General features: G+C 38.4%; 2 protein-coding genes across 7 annotated transcripts in view; one reads left to right on the plus strand and one right to left on the minus strand.

Moving 5' to 3' along the window:
- UBAC2 (UBA domain containing 2) overlaps positions 1-18,952 on the plus strand; it is a 174,330-nt gene that overhangs the window by 29,486 nt on the left and 125,892 nt on the right. For all 6 annotated transcript variants that reach the window (XM_045444988.1, XM_045444974.1, XM_045444982.1 and 3 more), the window contains exons 2-4: positions 406-533; positions 2,740-2,859; positions 3,575-3,684. In XM_045444988.1, the coding sequence (XP_045300944.1) occupies positions 406-533; positions 2,740-2,859; positions 3,575-3,684 (358 nt within the window). The remainder of the gene's footprint in view (positions 1-405; positions 534-2,739; positions 2,860-3,574; positions 3,685-18,952) is intronic.
- GPR18 (G protein-coupled receptor 18) lies at positions 10,041-14,279 on the minus strand. The gene is made up of 2 exons (XM_045445045.1): positions 13,774-14,279; positions 10,041-11,254 (listed from the first exon to the last, which is right to left on the minus strand). Exon 2 carries the CDS (start codon positions 11,219-11,221, stop codon positions 10,226-10,228), a length of 996 nt encoding a protein of 331 aa, XP_045301001.1. The 5' UTR covers positions 11,222-11,254; positions 13,774-14,279; the 3' UTR covers positions 10,041-10,225.

An 18,952-nucleotide genomic window follows, 5' to 3' on the forward strand; every position in this document is an offset into this window, starting at 1 on the left:
GCACTTTTAACTGCCCTTTAAATTTTTTAAATAAATGTTGATGTGAACCCCATGGATGCTCGGAGCTAACTGGTCAATTTAATAGAAGACATCCTCCTCTATTTCTTCACACTTTGGTGACTGTTTTCTTAATGGTGGAAGTTACTGGCTGTAAACTTGGTTTGGTCTCATGTAAAAGCCAAACAACAGTGAACCCCTGCCAGCAAATTCCACATGTTTTCCGGTGCCCTTTGATCACTTACCTCTGCAGGTACAGGTTTTGAAAATACATGTTAATAAGAACTAAATTCCAGAGTTTGCAAACTTGGTCTTCATTGTAATAGAAGTGAATTCTCTTACTTTTTGCCCAGGTAGTTTTTTAAATCTTAGAATCAATCATTCTGAAAGAAATTTTCTTTCTCCTAGATAAGGCCCCTCTGTCCAAGGGTCTTCTGCTGGTCCCCAGTGCCCTGTCCCTCTTGCTGGCCCTCCTCCTACCGCACTGTCAGAGGTTCTTCGTGTATGACCTCCAAGCCATCAAGGATGACTTCCAGGTGAGCTCTGTTCTATTGGCCCGCGGGAGGAGAGGAGACGGAACTTTTTCTTGACTTGCTATTTCTTTTCTGCTATTCTTAGTCCCTTGAAGCCTCTAAATTTTTAACAAATGATTATTTATTAATATTCCATTAGCAAGTAAATTTTCTAGTTTTGTATTGCTATTTTCAGGAAAGCAGATTATAATGAAGCAGTTGCAGTATATCCTTTTACTACTAGGCATGTCCCTTCTCACTTCTTACTCATGGAAATGCAATTTACAATTTCAAAAGAAAAAACAATGTTAAATCTGGGTTTTTTAAATCATTAGTATGCATTCTTAACATTTTTGGAAACATTTTCATACTTAACATTTCAAAATTTTATATTCAACGTTTGAGTATTGATCAGATGATTGAAGCTCTTCCAGGTCTAACAGATTGTGAATCTATGAATTACTTTTATAGTGGTGGTTATATCAAGTAGGAAATTTCCCTTGGGTTTTTGCTTCTGGGAAGAGCAGAACTCTATGGCTTTTGAGATTTATGGGCTGGTCTCATTGAAAATGCTACTGCTGGGTCTTGTGTGTGAGTCGGGAGTGTGAAAGGGACGTTCTCGCACCAGTTCCAATGGAGGAGCTTTCCCCATACCACCAGGCAATTCTTGGACACCAATTAGGTGTCCTCTAATTCAGCCAACTCCTGATACTGGCTGGAGATAGTGTCGTATCTCACGGGTTAAGGATTCAGTCCCACAAGGCTGCCTCCTCCTCCTCCACCATGCAAAGCCCAGATTGTTACCTGTGCTTCTGACCAAGTGGCAACAGATTAGGGGTTACCATGATCTCCCCTTTGGACACTAGATGCCAGTTGCAAGTCTAAATTGTTACTAGTACTTAAGACTGGCTGGCTTTAAATCAGAGGTTCCCATGACCCCCTCCTCAGGTTTGATTAATTTGCTAGAATGGCTCACAGAACTCAGAGAAACATGTTTACCTTTGAATTACTTGTGTATTACAAAAGGATAGGATAAAAGACACAGATAAACATCCAGATAGAAGAAATGCAATGGGCAAGGGATGGGGAAGGGGCACAGAGCTTCCTTGGTCTCTCTCAGGCACCTTGTGCTCGCCAACCTGGAAGCTCTCTGAACCCTGGCCTTTTGGGTATTAATGGAAGAAGCTTCACTAAATCATTGGCCATTGGCAGTTGATCCAGATTCCAGCCCCTGCCTCTTCCCTGGGAGGTCAGAGGGTGGGACTGAGAGTTCCAACCCCCTAATCCTGAGGTTGGTTCCCCTGGCAGCTAGCCCCATTCTCAGGTGCATCTAAAAGTCACACATTGACATAATAAAAGACACCCTTTATGGCTTTCATCGCTTAGGAAATTCCAAAGGTTTAAGGGCTGTGTGCCAGAAATGAGAGTACAAGACCAAATCTATATTTCTTATTATAAATCACAATATCACAGTGTTAGTGCAAATTATGGTATATAACCTACCACCTTTTCTTTGCTACATACTTGAATAGCCATTTTAAGCATAATACTCTACTTCTGGAACACTGAAACTTTTCTTCATAGTGATATAATTAATACCTTTGTAAATGTTGGAGCTGTCAAGTTCCTCTGAAAGTCTTTCAGTTATTTATCCAAACCACTGCTTTCTGTCAGAATATAATCTAGTCTCTGTATTGTTTCAGTTGCTATAATGCATTGGTTCTTGACCCTGGCTACACATTAGAATCACCTGAATAAACTAACCCTCCCCCCACAAACACACGTACACATGCATGTACTCACTTATACTGATGCCAAGTCCTCACCCTAGACCAACTGAGTTGAAAAATCTAGTGGTAGGCCTGGGCCTTGGTGTGCTTTTTAATAAGACCCCCCAGGGGATTCTAGTATATGGCCAGCCCTGAGAACCACTGTTGCAAGGGAACGGAAGGGCCCTTTGGCCCTCAGTTGGTACCTTTCTGATTTGCGGGATTGATTTGGTTTATCTGGCCAAGTAGGCAAAAGTCCCCTTCTAATGCTCCACTTTATGGGCATCTGTGCTCTAAAGGTGGCGACCGCCTACATGGAGGAGTTTTCCATTTGTGTGTATGTCATTATTTTTATTAAATTAGAGCATTGAAAATAAGCAGTATGAAGTAAATGTAATAAATTTGGTAAGGCAGAGATCTAAACAAATCTTACTCTTACTCTGTTTTAAATCCCCATTTAGATTTGGAGGTTGATATGTGGAAGAATAATTTGCCTTGATTTGAAAGATACTTTCTGCAGTAGTCTGCTTATTTATAATTTTAGGATATTTGAAAGAAGATATGGAAGCAGAAAATTTGCAGTAAGTTTTTATGTATTTTTCCTTTGCTACTTAGGTACTGGAAAAAAATGTTTTTGTTTTCTTACTTTTAAATAGTTTTATTTTGTTTAGCTTGGTGTTATTATTAACAGTTATCTTTTAATTATATGATCTTCTATCTGATTTGGAGCATGACTATTAACCAAGGAATTTTAAATTTAAGCCACTAACATAATAAAATGATAATGATAATAGATAATATCAGATGTGTGTGGGCAATAAAAATTTTTATTAGGATTCTGACTTTAATAACATTTTAATCACTTATTTTGCTTAATGGTTTGTATGTTACTTGTTAAAAATAAATCATGCTATAAATATCTATTTTTTTTACCATATTGGAAATTATGGAAGTGTTAATGCATTTGACCAATATGGCTTTACTCCCCCGTTCTGAAAACTCTGTTCTAATAAAAACAAATATTAAAAAGTAATATAGAGCTGGTTCTAATTAAATAAATGTTAGTTTATTTTTCAAAGACTCCTTTCAACACCACTTAAAAATTTTTTTTAATTTACTTTTAATTTTTTTAAAGTAGGCTTCACGCTCAGAGTGGAGCCCAGTGTGGGGCTTGAACTCATGACCCTGAGTTCAAGACCTGAGCGGAGATCAAGAGTCAAACGCTTAACTGACTGAGCCACATTGACACCCCCAAAAAGACTCCTTTCAATAATGTTCTTCGTGTTTTATTTTTAGTCCTTTTTGCTGGGTTCCTGGGTTTTGTCGGCCTTGGTTGACTTCATCCTCGTTGAGGCTGTGTGGTATTCCTTTGGTATTGCTGCAGCTGGGAATTTGCCTTCTGGATTGTAAGTAGCTCTCAAAGATTAGCTTAATAATTACTTAAATCTGATTTAAGTTAAGTGACTGTAAATCAGTAAAAGAATATTTTAAACTCATAGATGTAGTAAAATTGATTTTATGGGTAAAAAAAATCCAATGTATACTTAGTTACATTTTCATTATGTTCTTGAAACAGAATCTGTTTTATAGTCTTTTTTTAGAGAATTTTAAATGAATTTCCTGTCCTGGTCCAGAAGAGAGAATTAATTTTGTATTTTTATCGTGAAATTTTGTCTGTAGTTTTGTGAAGTAATTAAACACAAAAATACAGAATTTAATTAGATTAGGAAATAATTTGTCTGAAGTTAAGCTTCTGAAGAATGATGTTTTTAAAAATTTATATTATTTAGATACTTATGCCAAAGAGAAAGCAAAGTTTACAACTTTGTAGCCAGACTGCAATGTCTAACCTAACTCAGAGTTTGTATGTGTGTATGTATATACATATGTATGTGTGTGTGTGTGTGTGTGTGTGTATATGCTTTCATATTGTATTGATCTTCTTTAAAAACAAAACAAAAAAATCGTTTATGAAGTAACCAGTATCTAAAAGTAGAGTTAGCACATATAGATAACCTTAGACTGTTGTGGAATTAAGTATCTGAGAGATGAGATACTGTGAAATAAAGATCAGATATTTAAAATTCTGTGGGTATTAACTTCTGCCTTATTTTAATTTAGATGCATGTTTTTGAGGACTGTTTGGATATTGTATATATCTTAATTCAGATTTGCTTTGCTTGTTTACATTAAAAATACAGCTAGTGATCTAAATGGCCTTCATGCATATGTTGTTACTATTTACAGTGTAGACTTTATGGGATTTACTTAATTATAGTCATAGTCATTAAATGAGCTCATTAAATTAGCTATTTTAATAATGTGTGATTCTGAATGATATCTGAATGGAGACAGGTAAAGTTCTGTGTCAGAGTCAGATTGTTACAGTTTTGTTGAGTTCCAGGGGTTGTAATTATGATCACACTGAGAGGTTTGAAGTGATTCTTCTGCTTTTGCAGACAATAGTGTAGTCATCAGGGATGATTCCATGTTGATTCAGAAAAGCAGCAGTGTTACTAAATCATTAGTTTTCCCCAAACATTTCTTATCTAGGCCAGTTCTTTTTGGTTCTTTATACAGCCTCCTGAGTTACGGAAATATATTGGAAGACAGCATGAATGTTAATTTTGCCATCACCTGAATGAGAACATATTTCTCTTTTCAAATCAGGAGACATTACAGTATGGCTTTTTAGAGTCTTGAAAGCTTTCTCAAACAGACTTCTTGGAACATAAATCTTTATTTCAACAAACTCTGTATTTTGTAAATACATCTTTCATTTGATGGTAGCGAAGCATCAAAAGCTCAGGAGAGGAAACTTCTCTTTTTGTTGTCAGCCTGCTTTATAATTTGCAGTATTTTTCACGTAACATCTCGTTACCCTTTTTCTTTTCCACCAATGCCAAATTTATCTGCACTCTCTACAATTCTTCATTTCTATTTAATTCTCTCTTTTTTAACCTCACTATTATTAAAACTTCTCCTATAGGGGCGCCTGGGTGGCGCAGTCGGTTAAGCGTCCGACTTCAGCCAGGTCACGATCTCGCGGTCTGTGAGTTCGAGCCCCGTGTCAGGCTCTGGACTGATGGCTCAGAGCCTGGAGCCTGTTTCCGATTCTGTGTCTCCTTCTCTCTCTGCCCCTCCCCCGTTCATGCTCTGTCTCTCTCTGTCCCAAGAAAAAATAAACGTTGAAAAAAAAAATTAAAAAAAAAAAAAAAACTTCTCCTATAAATGTCACCAGTAACTCATTTTTTTTTATTTTTTAATTTTACGTATGTATTTTTTTTTTTTTTTTTAATTTATATCCAAGTTAGCATACAGTGCAATAATGATTTCGGGAATAGTTTGCAGTGATTTATCCCCTGTGTAACTGACTAATTTTTAAAGCCAGTGGCTTATTTTCAGTTGTTTTAGTTGACCTTTCAGTAGCTCATACATGGTTTTGACCTCCCATTATTTCATGAACTAACCTGCTCCCTCGAGCCCCAGCACACTGTTCTCTCCTGGTCCTTTTTGACCTTCTCTACTGCTTGTGGCTCACTCCGGGCTTTCTTGCCCACTCCCATGACTTCCTTCACAGTTAACATCTGTTGTTTGTGTCCCAGCTCTCTATTTCCAGTCCATGTTCCTCTCCTGATCTTGCTAGAGTTATATTTCCTGGTCCCTTCTACGACTCAGAGAAAATTTGTCCTGTTCTGGAGCTCTCATCTCTGGGCTTCCATCCCTGTTGACAGCATAGGGCCCGGGTCCTGTTAGTTCGAAGTCCTGTGTAAATCACTCATTCACCCCATCTTCTCTCCTGCTGTCAGATCAGGCTAAACTCAAATCTTTTCCTGCCTAGATTTTTGTAGCAATTCTCTAACTAGTCTTCCTATTCACTTCAAAGCATCCCATGCAATGTTGTCAGAAGTTGATCCTTCCAAAATGCAAGTTTGACCATGCCAGTCTTCCTTTTAAAATCCTTTAAATCCTCATTTCCTTCAAAATAAAAATCAGACTCCTCCAAGATGGCATCGCAGCAGTCTGGAATAGTGGGAATGCAGAGACTTTGCCATCAGATATGCCAGATTTGAGATTCCAGCTCTCTCACATTATTACGTGTGTGTAATCTTGAGCAAGTTACTTCTCTTATGTTCCATTTCCTAAGCTCAGTTTATAGATGACCCTCGTGTAAATTGAGGGGTCAGTACTGTATACTTCCCAGGCAGTGGAAAGAATTAAGTAAGCTCTTTCATGCAAACATCCTAGCAGTAACAACCTCACACTGATTTTCTTCTTTCTCTTCAAATCCCTCATAGTCTGGCCCCAGTCCTGTGTTTCAGGTCACTTCGTCAGTCACTCAGCTTTCTTAACATGCTGTGTATACGTACACCCATGTCTGCTTGGTTTTCTTTCTGCACCCTGCTGCCCTTTGGCATGAGTAATTGTCCTTTTATGTGTATTCCAATAACTTTATTAAGATCCCTAGCATTTATTACATTACGTTGTCATTGTCATTGTCATTGTCATTATTACCTGAGCCTTCCATGCCATCCTTCTGGCTGTTTGAGGGAAGACTGGTTTTACTTGATGTACTCATGCCCTCACGTTCTGTAATGTGGAAGGGCTAGTCTTGATTACAGTGTAGCCCCACAAGACTATAAAGTAAGGTCTTTGAACCATAGGCCTGTACATTTCTTTTTCTAGTGCTCTGCATAGAAATTATACATAGCATCTGATACATTCTCATGAGTGTTGTTTGAAATTCAGAAAATGTGACCATTATGTTTTGAAAGTAAAGATAGGTCCATTAAAAGCTATGTATGTCAGATGCTTCTAGTACTCCTTGCCCATCATACACCTGTCCTTGTATACCCATTATTTTTTAGTTGTTAGTATTTACATGTGGACATTATATTGTTTCTCAGAATCAAATGCCTCCAGAATATGTGAGTTTTTACACATCATGTTAAAATGTATCTGATCACATCACTTAATAAAATTATTTTGTAATTGTGTTGTAGATTATTTAGTTTTACTGTGGAAACCATAACATACATTTTCACTTTGTATCAACAAAGTTTTTCACTGTATTTTTTTTTTAACTGGGTTCCACACCCAATGTGGGGCTAGAACTCATGACCCTGAGATCAAGAGTTGGATGCTCTACTCACTGAGACAGCCAGGCACCTCTTTTGTTGTATTTTGTGCTCCCAAATTAAGTTCTTCTCATTGAGAAAAACCATTGCAGAGAACTTGCCACTTAATAAATTACATAAGTGGCACTTGGCTGGCTCAGTCAGTGGAGCATGTGACTCTTGATTTGGGGGTTGTGGGTTTGAGTCCCATGTTGGGTGTACTTAAAAATAATATCTTTAAAAATAAATAAAATTTTAAAAATGATAAATACATAAGAACAGATTAGACTGTATAGTTGAGAGTAGGCTATGACTGTAAACCTATAAACCTATACATAAGTTACAGGAGTTATTTCCTTTTTTCCAGAAATAATTATTTGTTTAAAGATACTTACTATTTTTAAGATATTTGTTAAGGTATCTTGCTCACTTGACTGTCCAAACCAAAAACTTCAAGTAGTTGTCTCTTTGTTGAGAAACTACATCTCAGTTATCACCTTGATTCCTTTATCTTATGTAGCTTTGAGAATGTTTATGTTCTGTGAGCTTGTTTGCTTTTTATTACTGAAAAATTGGTGGTTGACATAACAGGAACTTGGTTTGTAGGCCTGGTTCTTCAGCTGAGCAAGTCACATAACCTCATTGGACTTTAGTTTCTTTATATATAAGACTAGAAGATCATCTAAAGGATCTTCTAGTATTAAAACTCTTTTTTATGATTAGACTCCTTTGTGTTTATCTTTTTTTAAAGAATATTAATTTACCCATGTTAATTATAGAAATCCATTTATAACTAATGCATTTATTTGATTCTTAGTCCCAATAGGAGGTGATCATCTTAAGAGTAATGAAGGTGATTTAGCAGGGAGGAAGTTATGGCTGGCTTATTTGCGTACTTCCATAATATTTAGAATAATATACACTTTACAGATGATGGTTCACTTCCTTTTCTTTTTAAATGGGGAAGTTACGGGCACCTGGGTGGCTCAGTTGGTTAAGCGTCCAACTTCAGCTCAGGTCATGATCTCACAGTTCGTGGGTTCGAGCCCCGTGTTGGGTTCTGTGCTGACAGCTCAGAGCCTGGAGCCTGCTTTGGATTCTGTGTCTCCCTCTCTCTCTGCCCCTCCCTTGCTCATGCTCTGTCTCTCTCTGTCTCAGAAATAAATAAAATATTAAAAAAAATTTTTTTAATGGGAAGTTACTTGGTTGTTACTTTATTAGGGGAAATTAAATGGCAAGGCTAGAATGAGAATCCAAGGTCCCTGACTTGTGCTGTTATACTGTGATACACAGCCCAGGAAAAAAATCATTCTCCTGTAGTGTGATGTTTGATCACGTAAGAAGCTTAAACTATATTGGAGAATGATAGTTCACCATACAGCAGAAATTTCATGTCATAGGAATGAACTTGGGTTATTGGGCAGAAACAGGGTCTCGGATTAGGTCTCCTGCATTAGTTGTAGGTAGAGTATGGTGCATGGTAGGCTCTCAGTGTTTACTGAATGACTATAGTCTGTTTCCAAAAGAAAAAAAATTCCGAGTAGGGGAGGGCTGCGGACACTTGCCTTTGCAGGCCCCTTCAGGTGATTGTTCCTGCTGATTTTGGTCTGTGGCAAGTAACAGTGATGGGTTGAACATAGTTGTTTGTGTAGGAATCCTGGAAGTTTGGTGTTTAGAACACAAAATGTTGTAAAATTTAGACCACCAGTCCTGAATATAGATTAAACCAAATGAAGCTTTGGTTTTGGTTTAATAAAATTATAATCTAAAAATTTTTTATTTTTAATATTTGTTTACTTTTGAGAGAGAGAGGCAGCATGAGTGCGGGAGGGGCAGAGAGAGAGGGAGACACAGAATCCGAAGCAGGCTCCAGGCTCTGAGCTGTCAGCACAGAACCTGATGCGGGGCTCAAACTCACAAACCACAAGATCATGACCTGAGCTGAAGTCGGATGCTCAACCGACTGAGCCACCCAAGTGCCCATAAAATTACAATAAAAAAAAAAAATGTCTTTAAGTTTATTTATTTATTTTGAGAGAGAAAGAGAGCCAAGAGCATGTGGGAGGGGCAGAGAGAGATAGGGTGAGAGAGAATCCCAAGCAGGCTCTACACTGTCAGCACAGAGCCCCAAGCGGGGCTCAAACTCACGAACCGTGAGATCGTGACCTGAGCTGAAATCAAGAGCTGGCCACTTAACCGACTGAGCCACCCAGGTGCCCCTAATCAAATTATAATTTAATAATTTAAACCATTTTGGGGGCACCTGGGCGGCTCAGTCTGTTGATCATCTGATTTCAGGTCAGGTCATGATGTTGTGGTTTGTGAGTTGGAGCCTCACATCAGGCTTGCCGCTGTCAGTGTGTAAGCGCATTGCCTGCTTCGGATGCTCTGTTCCCCTCTCTGCCCCTCCCTCACTTGCACTCTCCCCCCTCAAAAAGAAAATTTGAAGTATTTTGAAAAGAAGGTGGATTTTTTTTTCCTACTGACTTTGTAGAAATCACGATTCCCTTGCATGTAGAATTAAATCCAAAAAGTTGTCAACTGTGTATTTAGATAAGGCTTGAATATGAAGTACAAATTGGATATTTTTCTCCCAGTAACTCAAGAATATGTTTTATACAAGTTTTGAAAATAAAAATAATGAGTTCATGAGAATACTTCAGAATATTTAATTATGTTGCCACAGTAGTAAAATCTCGCAAAAGTGTTACGTGTGTTTTTTTTTTTCAGGAGGGAAGGGACTTGGTAGTATCATACAGAATATCCACTGGCCTTAGAGTAGTTAGTAAAGTGAATATAAAGAAATTAAAGACCAAAAGCTTCTTTTCATTCATAACATTTCACTGTTGACATTGCTTAGTGACCGTAAACTACCTGATCGGAAGCTTTTTCTGCGCACACTCCGAAGGTAATTGCGGTAGAGCATGACACTAATAACTCGAGCCTGAAATTGTTTTGAAACAATGTAGTAGAGAATCACATCCAGACAGGTGCTGAGGTTCATGAGGAAGGTGGTAAAGGCCCCCCAGGGATTGTAACTGTTCTCCTCCCCTTCCAGCATCAGGAAAGCAAAACAGATGTGGAAAGGCATAAAGCACACGAGCACCTGCACCACGAGTGTGATGATGATCCTTATAGACTTCTCCTTGACTTTTGGTTTCAGCTTAGATGTCTTCCCATGAAGGAGACTGTGAATAATGATCAAATAGCACCCAATCATAATGAACAGAGGAATCAAGAAAAAAAATATGAGCCGAGTGAAGTTCAACATGTTAATAGCTTTTAAGTGGATGATGTCAGAAATCTTCAGGCAGGTGGCGGGGGTGGAGGCTTTATCTGGGTCTTCATAGAGCAGTAGGAGCGGGATGGTGGTCGTCAGGGTCATTATCCAGATTCCCACACATGTTAGCACGGCTTTGCCTGTGTTTTTAAGTTCTTTGGCATATTTTGGCTGTACAATGGCCATGTATCTGTCAGCACTAATAAAAGCAAAAAGCCATAAAGCAATACTTGGATAAAACACCGTCAGAGCCCCAAGAATCTGGCAGAAGTACTCTCCAAATGGCCACTCACCTCTTGCGTAATAAAACATCCGAAAGGGTAAGCTCATTATAAATATTAAGTCCAGTAATGCCACATTCATCATATAGATGGTTACAGTGGTTCTCTTCTTGGTGGTACAACTAAAAACCCATAAGGCAGTGACATTAACAAATAATCCGATTATGAAGATACAGCTGTAGAAGACAAGGGCTGCGATCTTGTATTCTTCTGGGTGTGAGGTGTTAGAAGGGTAAGGTTGAGCTTGATCATGAGGAGTGGTCATCTTATAGCTTGTTGGGGGAATGGCACCTAGAAACTGCAAAATAGTTAAGAAGAATAGGAGGAATAAAACCTTTTGTTGAAAAGTAAATGCTTAAAACTCTCATACTTGGCATGTCAATGGATTTTAATTGTGAGAGTATTTTATGTTTAGAGACAATATATGTGTCTTAGTATTTATTAAGAAATTCATGTCTTAGGTATTATTACTAATATGCACCAACCTATTAAAATGATCTGGTGTGTTATAATGTACTGGCAAATTTATTTTTTCTCTCTCTGCTCACCTTGCGTCTCCCCTAAAGAATAACCTTTTTAAAAATGATTTTTTCCTGTAGTGTGAAATTGGGTAGCAAGTATTCTTATAATAAACATTCTTTGATTGGGACTAACTGGGAGAAGGCCATTCTGAATTTTGAAAATAGTTTGCTACTTTTTACCATTGTTTAAATATTTTGTGACCCAGGTTAATAATGTCCAAATAATGAATTTTTACTCATTAAATATAGTCTTAATATATAAGATGTGCATTAGAAAACCAATATAAAGGAACCATGTAAGTATCTAATTCACAAGAATTCTCATTTGAGAGCAGGGACTTTTCATTGCTGTATTCCCACTGCTTATGGAGCCCACAGGAAGTGCTCGATAAGAAAATGTTTGCTGAATTGATGGAGTGAAGGAAGGACCCACAACAGCTACTTTCCAGTATGTCAGTGAAGACTTGCTTGGTTGGCCATTAAACCTATTTTTTTTTTTAAGTGGAAACATTTCTTCATAGTATTATGCTGTCTCAGTTATTGTAGGTCTAGAAACAGCAGTGTGTTGTGCCACGGTCTACAGATCAGGAACCTGACTCTTAGAACAATAGATGAGCTCGTTTTTAATGCACAGCTGGGAGTCCCTAATGCTGTCCTCTAGATGGTGTTTATTACCAGCATCCTAGAAGTGGATGTTGTTGATGTGCACGGAAGCTAGTGTAGTAGCTTTCATGCCCTCACTCTATCTAGATACAGAAACTTAAGTATATTTGTCAAATTAAATGTAAAAAGGAATATCAAAGACAAATAGTTAATTAGAAGTCACTCAATAACTTTATGTGTATGCAAAAAGAGGGTCCATTTCTAATGGAAAGGAGTTTAGTGGTGATTGTAAATATCATTGATGGGATGCCCCTCAGAGTGAGACTTCGATCATCCTCAGTGCAACGTCAACAGCAGTGATTTAAAAATAAGCTCCCTTGCAAAGAAATGGAATCTTGTGGTCTCCCCTTGAAACATGGAGGTGTAAGAAAAGTTTCCTTCAGAAATGTCACTTTGCAGAGTGGGCTGTCTCTGATTCAGCCCCGAGTCTCTCTTCAGTGAGAGCTGTGGGGGTGGTGAGCAGTCCAGTTAGTGGCATCATGGGCTGTTGATAATTTAAAATGAATTTGAGCAATTGCTGTGGACACACACAAGGTATGAGTTTGTTTTTCCGTTCCCGCCCTCCCTCCCTTTTTTCCTTCCTTCTTTCCTTCCTTCCTGACTACAGCTAGTTTGCCAAGTATCTAAGTTAGATATGATTTTGGAGTGGAATTCTGTGTATTAATAGCCTATACTAAAATTTCCAAATATTGGTGTGACTAGAATATTAATTTCTGTCAAATGAGAAAAGCACTACAGAGAGAAATTAAAACTCCAGTATCATACAAAGAAGAATAACTTTGGAGTCTTGACTCTTATTTTTACTTTTCGTTGTATTTTTAAAAATGGTAGCAATCATAATGTAAATGAAAACTTGTATCTTTTTTTTCTCTTTTGATATTGTTCCAGGGCTCACTTCCCTTGTCCTCATCCCTGAATTTTGTCACATAAATTTCATAGTTACAAAGCCTTTTTGAGTAAATCTTTTAGCCCTCGTTGGGCTCAAGCTGCTCTTATGTCACCAACACTTGTATCCATTTGCTTAAGGTTGAAAAAACTATGTGTGATGCGTGTTTTAAAGGCATTACCAGATAGGTCATGCTCTGTACACACAGATACATTTTTGGATAAATATTAAAAAGTGATTGGTTTTCAAGTCAGCATTTCAAAAACTTTAGATTCAGTGATTATCTCTAGTCTTTCTTTTTTAAAAAGCATTTGAGTACATTTTATGAAACAGTGTGACAACAGTGTGGAACCAGGTGACAAAGGCTTGTAAATATACTTAATGATTTATCATCTTAGCATGTTCCTTAAGTTGAAAAAAATTACATTTACTGTTAATGTAAAGCAATGTTGAATATAAATAAGTCATTAATAATGCAGGAAGATGACAGCACAACTCATTTCAAGGTCCTTTGCCAACATAGTTTCCATAATGTATTATTAAAATGAGGCAAATGATTTTGAAATTTAGTAAGTACAGCTTACTTTTTTTTTCTGTCGCCACCATACAAATTTATTACAATATTATTGACCGTGTTTCCCATGCTGTACTTTTCATCCCCATGACTTATTTTATACCTGGAAGTATATACCTCTGAAGTATAGCATTACTTGGTGATAATCTGTGATGAAATTAAATGCTACTTACCTTCTGCCCATCAAAAGGCTGTGTTGGAGAGGAACATTTTTCATTATATCCAGTAATGTAAAAGAGAAATCTTGTGTTAAAATAGCTCTTTCTGGAAATGGTGTGTCTAAGAAATGCAGTATTTCTTTTGTCTTAGGCCCTTCTGTTGCTTCACAAAGTTGTTTCAAATATAATGCCTGGTAAAGGAGTTGGTACTCGTTCGGCTGTAGTTGCTGCTTTGTCTCTTTCAGGAAGTACTATCTGAAATAAGGCTTTTTCAACTTATGACTTTACCCTGGATGTGGTTTCTCTCTTTCACAAGTGATTTGTTTATGAAGTCATGCTTAGCATAAGCTCCCTTTGAAATGATGGCATATATTTAAGAGAATCAAACAAAAAGAGGAAAATATATTTGGTTCATTTACTTTGATGTTTAAAGTCTGCATCATCTATTGAAAAAGAATGAGATTTTAAAAATATTTTTAGAGAGGCGGAGGGAGGCAGAGAGAGAGGAGAGAAATCCCAAGCAGGCTCCACACTGTTAGCACAGAGTCCAATGCGGGACTCCATCTTAACAAACTGCGAGATCATGACCTGAGCTGAAATCAAGGGTCCGGACGCTTAACTGACCAAGCCACCCAGGCGCCCCAAGAATGAGATTTGATGTTGACTAAGATGGGATTCATAGTGTAGCTTCTTCACTTTTTAAGCTGTGTGACTTTGTCTAGTTACCTAATCCCTCTGAGTCTTTGCTCCTCCTTAGTTTCTGTACAGTTAGGATAGAGATAATACTCATCTGGTAGGATTGTGATGACTCTAAACCAGAAAAATCCCAAGTGTTTAACATAGTACCTGGCACTTAGAACTAATTTAGATATTCCTAAACAGAGTTAACCCTTTTCTACAAAGTTCTTGAAATCATAAAATATCCACTTTTGCTGTTAAAATATTTCTAAGTGGTTAAAATTGGAATCTCATTTATTTGCTTCTGCTTTACATATACATTTATCCACATAGGTTTGCTTTGTTTTTTGGTCCACAGTGCATCATATCCCTTTTCTGTCACATGGAAGTCTAGAAATAATTCCTTTTGTATAAACATTACTAAGAAATTTTAAAATTACTAAGAAAGGACTGGAATTCTTTAGTGGATTAATTTACATATTGGGAGTATTTTAATCTAGGAAGGGAAGTGAAACCAATGGAAAGGGAAGTGAGCAACCCCAATCGTCGCCTGCCTCATTACATTAAATTTTTTACTTTCTTTTTTCTTAAAAAAAAGTCATCATCTCATTTGCTTGTCTTAAAATTTTACTTTATTTTTGGTTATGCATGATTTGTCAGGTTTTGAAACGTACATGAACTTAATTTTTTATTTTTATTTTTATTTTTTTAATTTAAGACAGTTTGAGGGCCCGTGTGCTTTTTGTCCTTAGATAAAAACTGTAGTAAGTCTGTGACTTGAGGGTGGATCAGCTCCTTTCCCTCTTCCTCTCGTTTCAGTCATAGGAGGCCTGTTGCGTTTGCTCTTCTTGCCTTTCCCATGCTGTCCTGCCAGCCCGAGACGCCCTTACCACTGCACTCCCATCTCTTGGCTTGGCCAGCTGTCGTTCAGCCTTCAGGTCTTAGTTTCAGTGCTGCCTTTTCCAGGAGATTTTCTCTGACCTCTGAAGCTGGGTCGGTTCTTCACCCAGTAAGCTTCTTTAGCGCTTCGTATTTCCCCCTGTAGTGGCTTGTGTTTGTATTGTTGCTGAGTATTTCCTTGCCTTTTAACCTCCACTACATTGAGCTTTCTGGGGGTTGACATATGTTGTAGATGTGCACGTGTAGCAAGCATTTAATAAATATTGGTTGAGGGTCACCTAGGTGGCTGTCAGTTGAGCATCTGACTTTTTTTTTAATTTTATTTATTTTTGAGAGAGAGAGACAGAACTTAAGTGGGGGAGGGGCAGAGAGATGGAGACAGAATCAGAAGCAGTCTTTAGGCTCTGAGCTGTCAGCACAGAGCCCGATGCCAGGCTCAAACACACAGACCGCGAGATCGTGACCTGAGCCAAAGTCAGATGCTTAACCAACTGAGCCACCCAGGTGCCCCGAGTGTCTGACTCTTGATTTTGGCTTGGGTCATGATCCCAGGGTTGTAGGATCAAGCCCTGCATTGGGCTCTGCGCTACACGTGGAGCCTGCTTGGGATTCTCTCTATCCCTCTCTCTCTACCCCTCCCTCCTCGCGCTGTGTTTAAAAAATAAAATTAAATTTAAAAGTTTAAAAAAATAAAAATAAATATTGGTTGAACATGTGACTGAAACAGTAGGTGAAGAAATGGAGTTTTAAGGGAGTCATGGGTGGATCACTGAGCCCAGTGATGGCATCAGGGACACTTTGGCCAACTTATGGGAGGGAACTTGCCAATCACAAGGCAGATTTGGAGACTCAGGCACTGGGCAGTGACCCTCCTTTCCTCTCTGTGACTCCTGCAGTGCTTCATCATTCTCTGTTCCAGGCCTTTCCTGGCCCTTAACAATATCTTTACGCTAGAAAAGTCTCACAGTGAGAAAAAATGCCCCCAAACCAATTGGCAGCAAGTTAACAATGGATCAAGAATTAAGCTTCCATAGTGTCTAGCTTGCTTCTTTAATACTTGAGCCTAATGAGTTTTTTATTCAGATAGAAGAATTTACCTCATTCAGGGACTATTCACACAGCTATGATTTCCTCACTTATTTCGGAATAGGAGTGAAAGAGAACTTTCTCACCTTGCAAAAGAGGGATTTCACATATCCTAGGGGATTCACTTCCCTTCATTTTATGAAATAGTCTTTTTCAGTTCCATTTTTGAATTCTGGTTTAGATGTTATAAGCCTTCAGTGAGTATTTTAGCACTGGAGCCCAGTTTTTGAGCGAATGTAATTTAGTTAGGCCAATTTCATATAGAAAGGATGTAGTTATTAGATTTATACAGTAAATCCCTATAAAACATGCTCTGCATTAGAGGGTTGTCTATACCACAGAATTGTATTTCCTGTTCTTGACGTATTTCTGTTTATCACAGCACGTGTAAGGGGGAGTCTTGTTCTAATTGCTTACCCCAGTATTGCAACGAGGGGATCACTGTACTTGTTTGTTTTTCCCCGTGTGGGTGACCATCAGGCCATTGCTACAGAAGACTGGGGTGGATAGTGGACAGCCTGTCCTCAAGAAGAGGGTTGTGAGGGAAGTGAGGGGTGCTCTGAACTAGTGCAGGGGGCGGGGGTAGCTCTTACTGTGGCCTTAATGGTTTCCCACTTTGAGGTTATGGAATTTCTGTTCCCCTACCTCTCTCTTTTTCAAACTTGTATCTAACAGACTTCTTTGGCTTTTTGTTTGTTTGTTTGTTTTTTGTTTTAATTAGGGAGCTATATCGAATAGTGTTTTCTAGATAAAGAATATTGAGATAGTATTTGTCTAAATCTGTTTTTAAGAAAAATGTCAGCACCTTACAGCCATCCTCCTTTTCTTTTGATTCCCTAAATTGTATTATAAATTTAGCAATTCTCAAATTCCTTTTCCTTGGCAACTTTTGTACAGTTTAAAAATTTTACAGACATATAGACAGGTAGTTACTTACAGCAAACAAATTGAACCCAGAAAACCAAAGTGATATATAATTCTAGGCAAAGTAGATCTAAATCAGCAATGAAAGTAGAGTTCCTTAAAGATGTTAAGGATTCTCTCACTTAGAGGATCTTAAAGTCTGCTATGTGACAGTGACATTAGTCCTGGACCTAGTGAAATCCTGCAGGACCCCAGGCCAAGAGTTGGCAGTGTGACATTTCACTAATTGACTAGAGTTCCAGTTGGAGTCCTGAGGACAGCTGATTGAGTAGAACTCTGTGGTTATCGTGAGGTACATAGCGGCCTTCTATAGACTCTGGTCTCACAGTTAAAGGAAATAGTGCATTCCAGCAACCGGGACCTCTTGGTCATTGATGGTGGGAGTTTAAATTTGGAAAACCATTGGTTATTAAGTAGTAAAATGAAGATACATATACCCTATGACTCAGATTCCACTCGTAGGTAGAAATGCATGCTCCTGTGTATCAGAAAACCTAGATAAGAATGTTCATAGTAGTATTATTTCCAGTAGCTGTAGGAACAACCCCATTGTTCAGCTATAGAATGGATAAATCAGTTGTGTAGACATACAGGTGAATGCTTTTCACAATCAGAATGAATCCTGTAGAAGGTGTGTGCAACAACGTGGGTAAGTCTTACGTATACAGTGTTAAGTGAAAAAAGCCAGACGTGAAGGAATTTATATTGTATGATTTCATTTATATGAAGTTCAAGAAGCAAACAGAATGGAAATAACATGTTTTAGGGATTCATGCTTAGGTGCTGAAACTTTCTGGAAGGTTATGAGAGCATGTAATTTGAAGGAGGGCACACCGGGAGAGATTCCAGGGCTGGCAAGTTCTGTTTATTGACCCACCTGCTAATAACCCTAGTGTGTGTTTTGTGGTGATTCACTAAGCTGTATATCTTTGTTTTGTCCTTGTATCTGTAAGGATATCAATAGAAAACATTTAAAATAAGTCAAGGAAAAATAAAGTAATGTTAGTCAAAGAGTGCTTGTTTGTAAGGGTCTCATGACAAAAGAACGGAGCTTTGTGAGAAAAGGGGAAACTGGTGGGACTTTTGCCTTGTGCACGCCCCGCTCAGTCCCAAAGAGATCCAGGGAGGGGGAGGTTACTAGAACCTGGAGGGAGAAGCCTCTTATAGTCAGCTGTCAGGAGAACAGTAATGACTTTCTGCTGAGGGACAGTAAGCCTGAGGGAACCACGGCATAAGTACCCCAACTCAGGCTTCTCTTCACTTAAACCTGCTGTGAGGCCCCATTAGCAGAACACAGCAGAAGCTGGGGGTGGAGGTGGGGGGTGCCTTGAGCCTTTGGATGGAATCTGTGCCCTCGGCCTCCTGGGCAGAGCAGGATGGAGAAGGGAATAGAAGCATATGGATTTTCCAGGGTGTGCTGCACTTTTTTGTATGTGTGTTACATTTCATATTCAAAAAGGTTATTTTCGTTGTTTTTTTTTTTAATTAAAAAATGTTTTATTTATTTATTTTTTGAGACAGAGACAGAGTGTGAGCCAGGTGGGGGGTGGGGGTGGGGAGGGGGGTATGCAGAGAGAGACAGGGAAACAGAATCCGAAGCAGGCTC

This window comes from Leopardus geoffroyi, chromosome A1 (genome assembly GCF_018350155.1).
Source record: "Leopardus geoffroyi isolate Oge1 chromosome A1, O.geoffroyi_Oge1_pat1.0, whole genome shotgun sequence".
NCBI classification, from domain to species: domain Eukaryota; kingdom Metazoa; phylum Chordata; class Mammalia; order Carnivora; family Felidae; genus Leopardus; species Leopardus geoffroyi.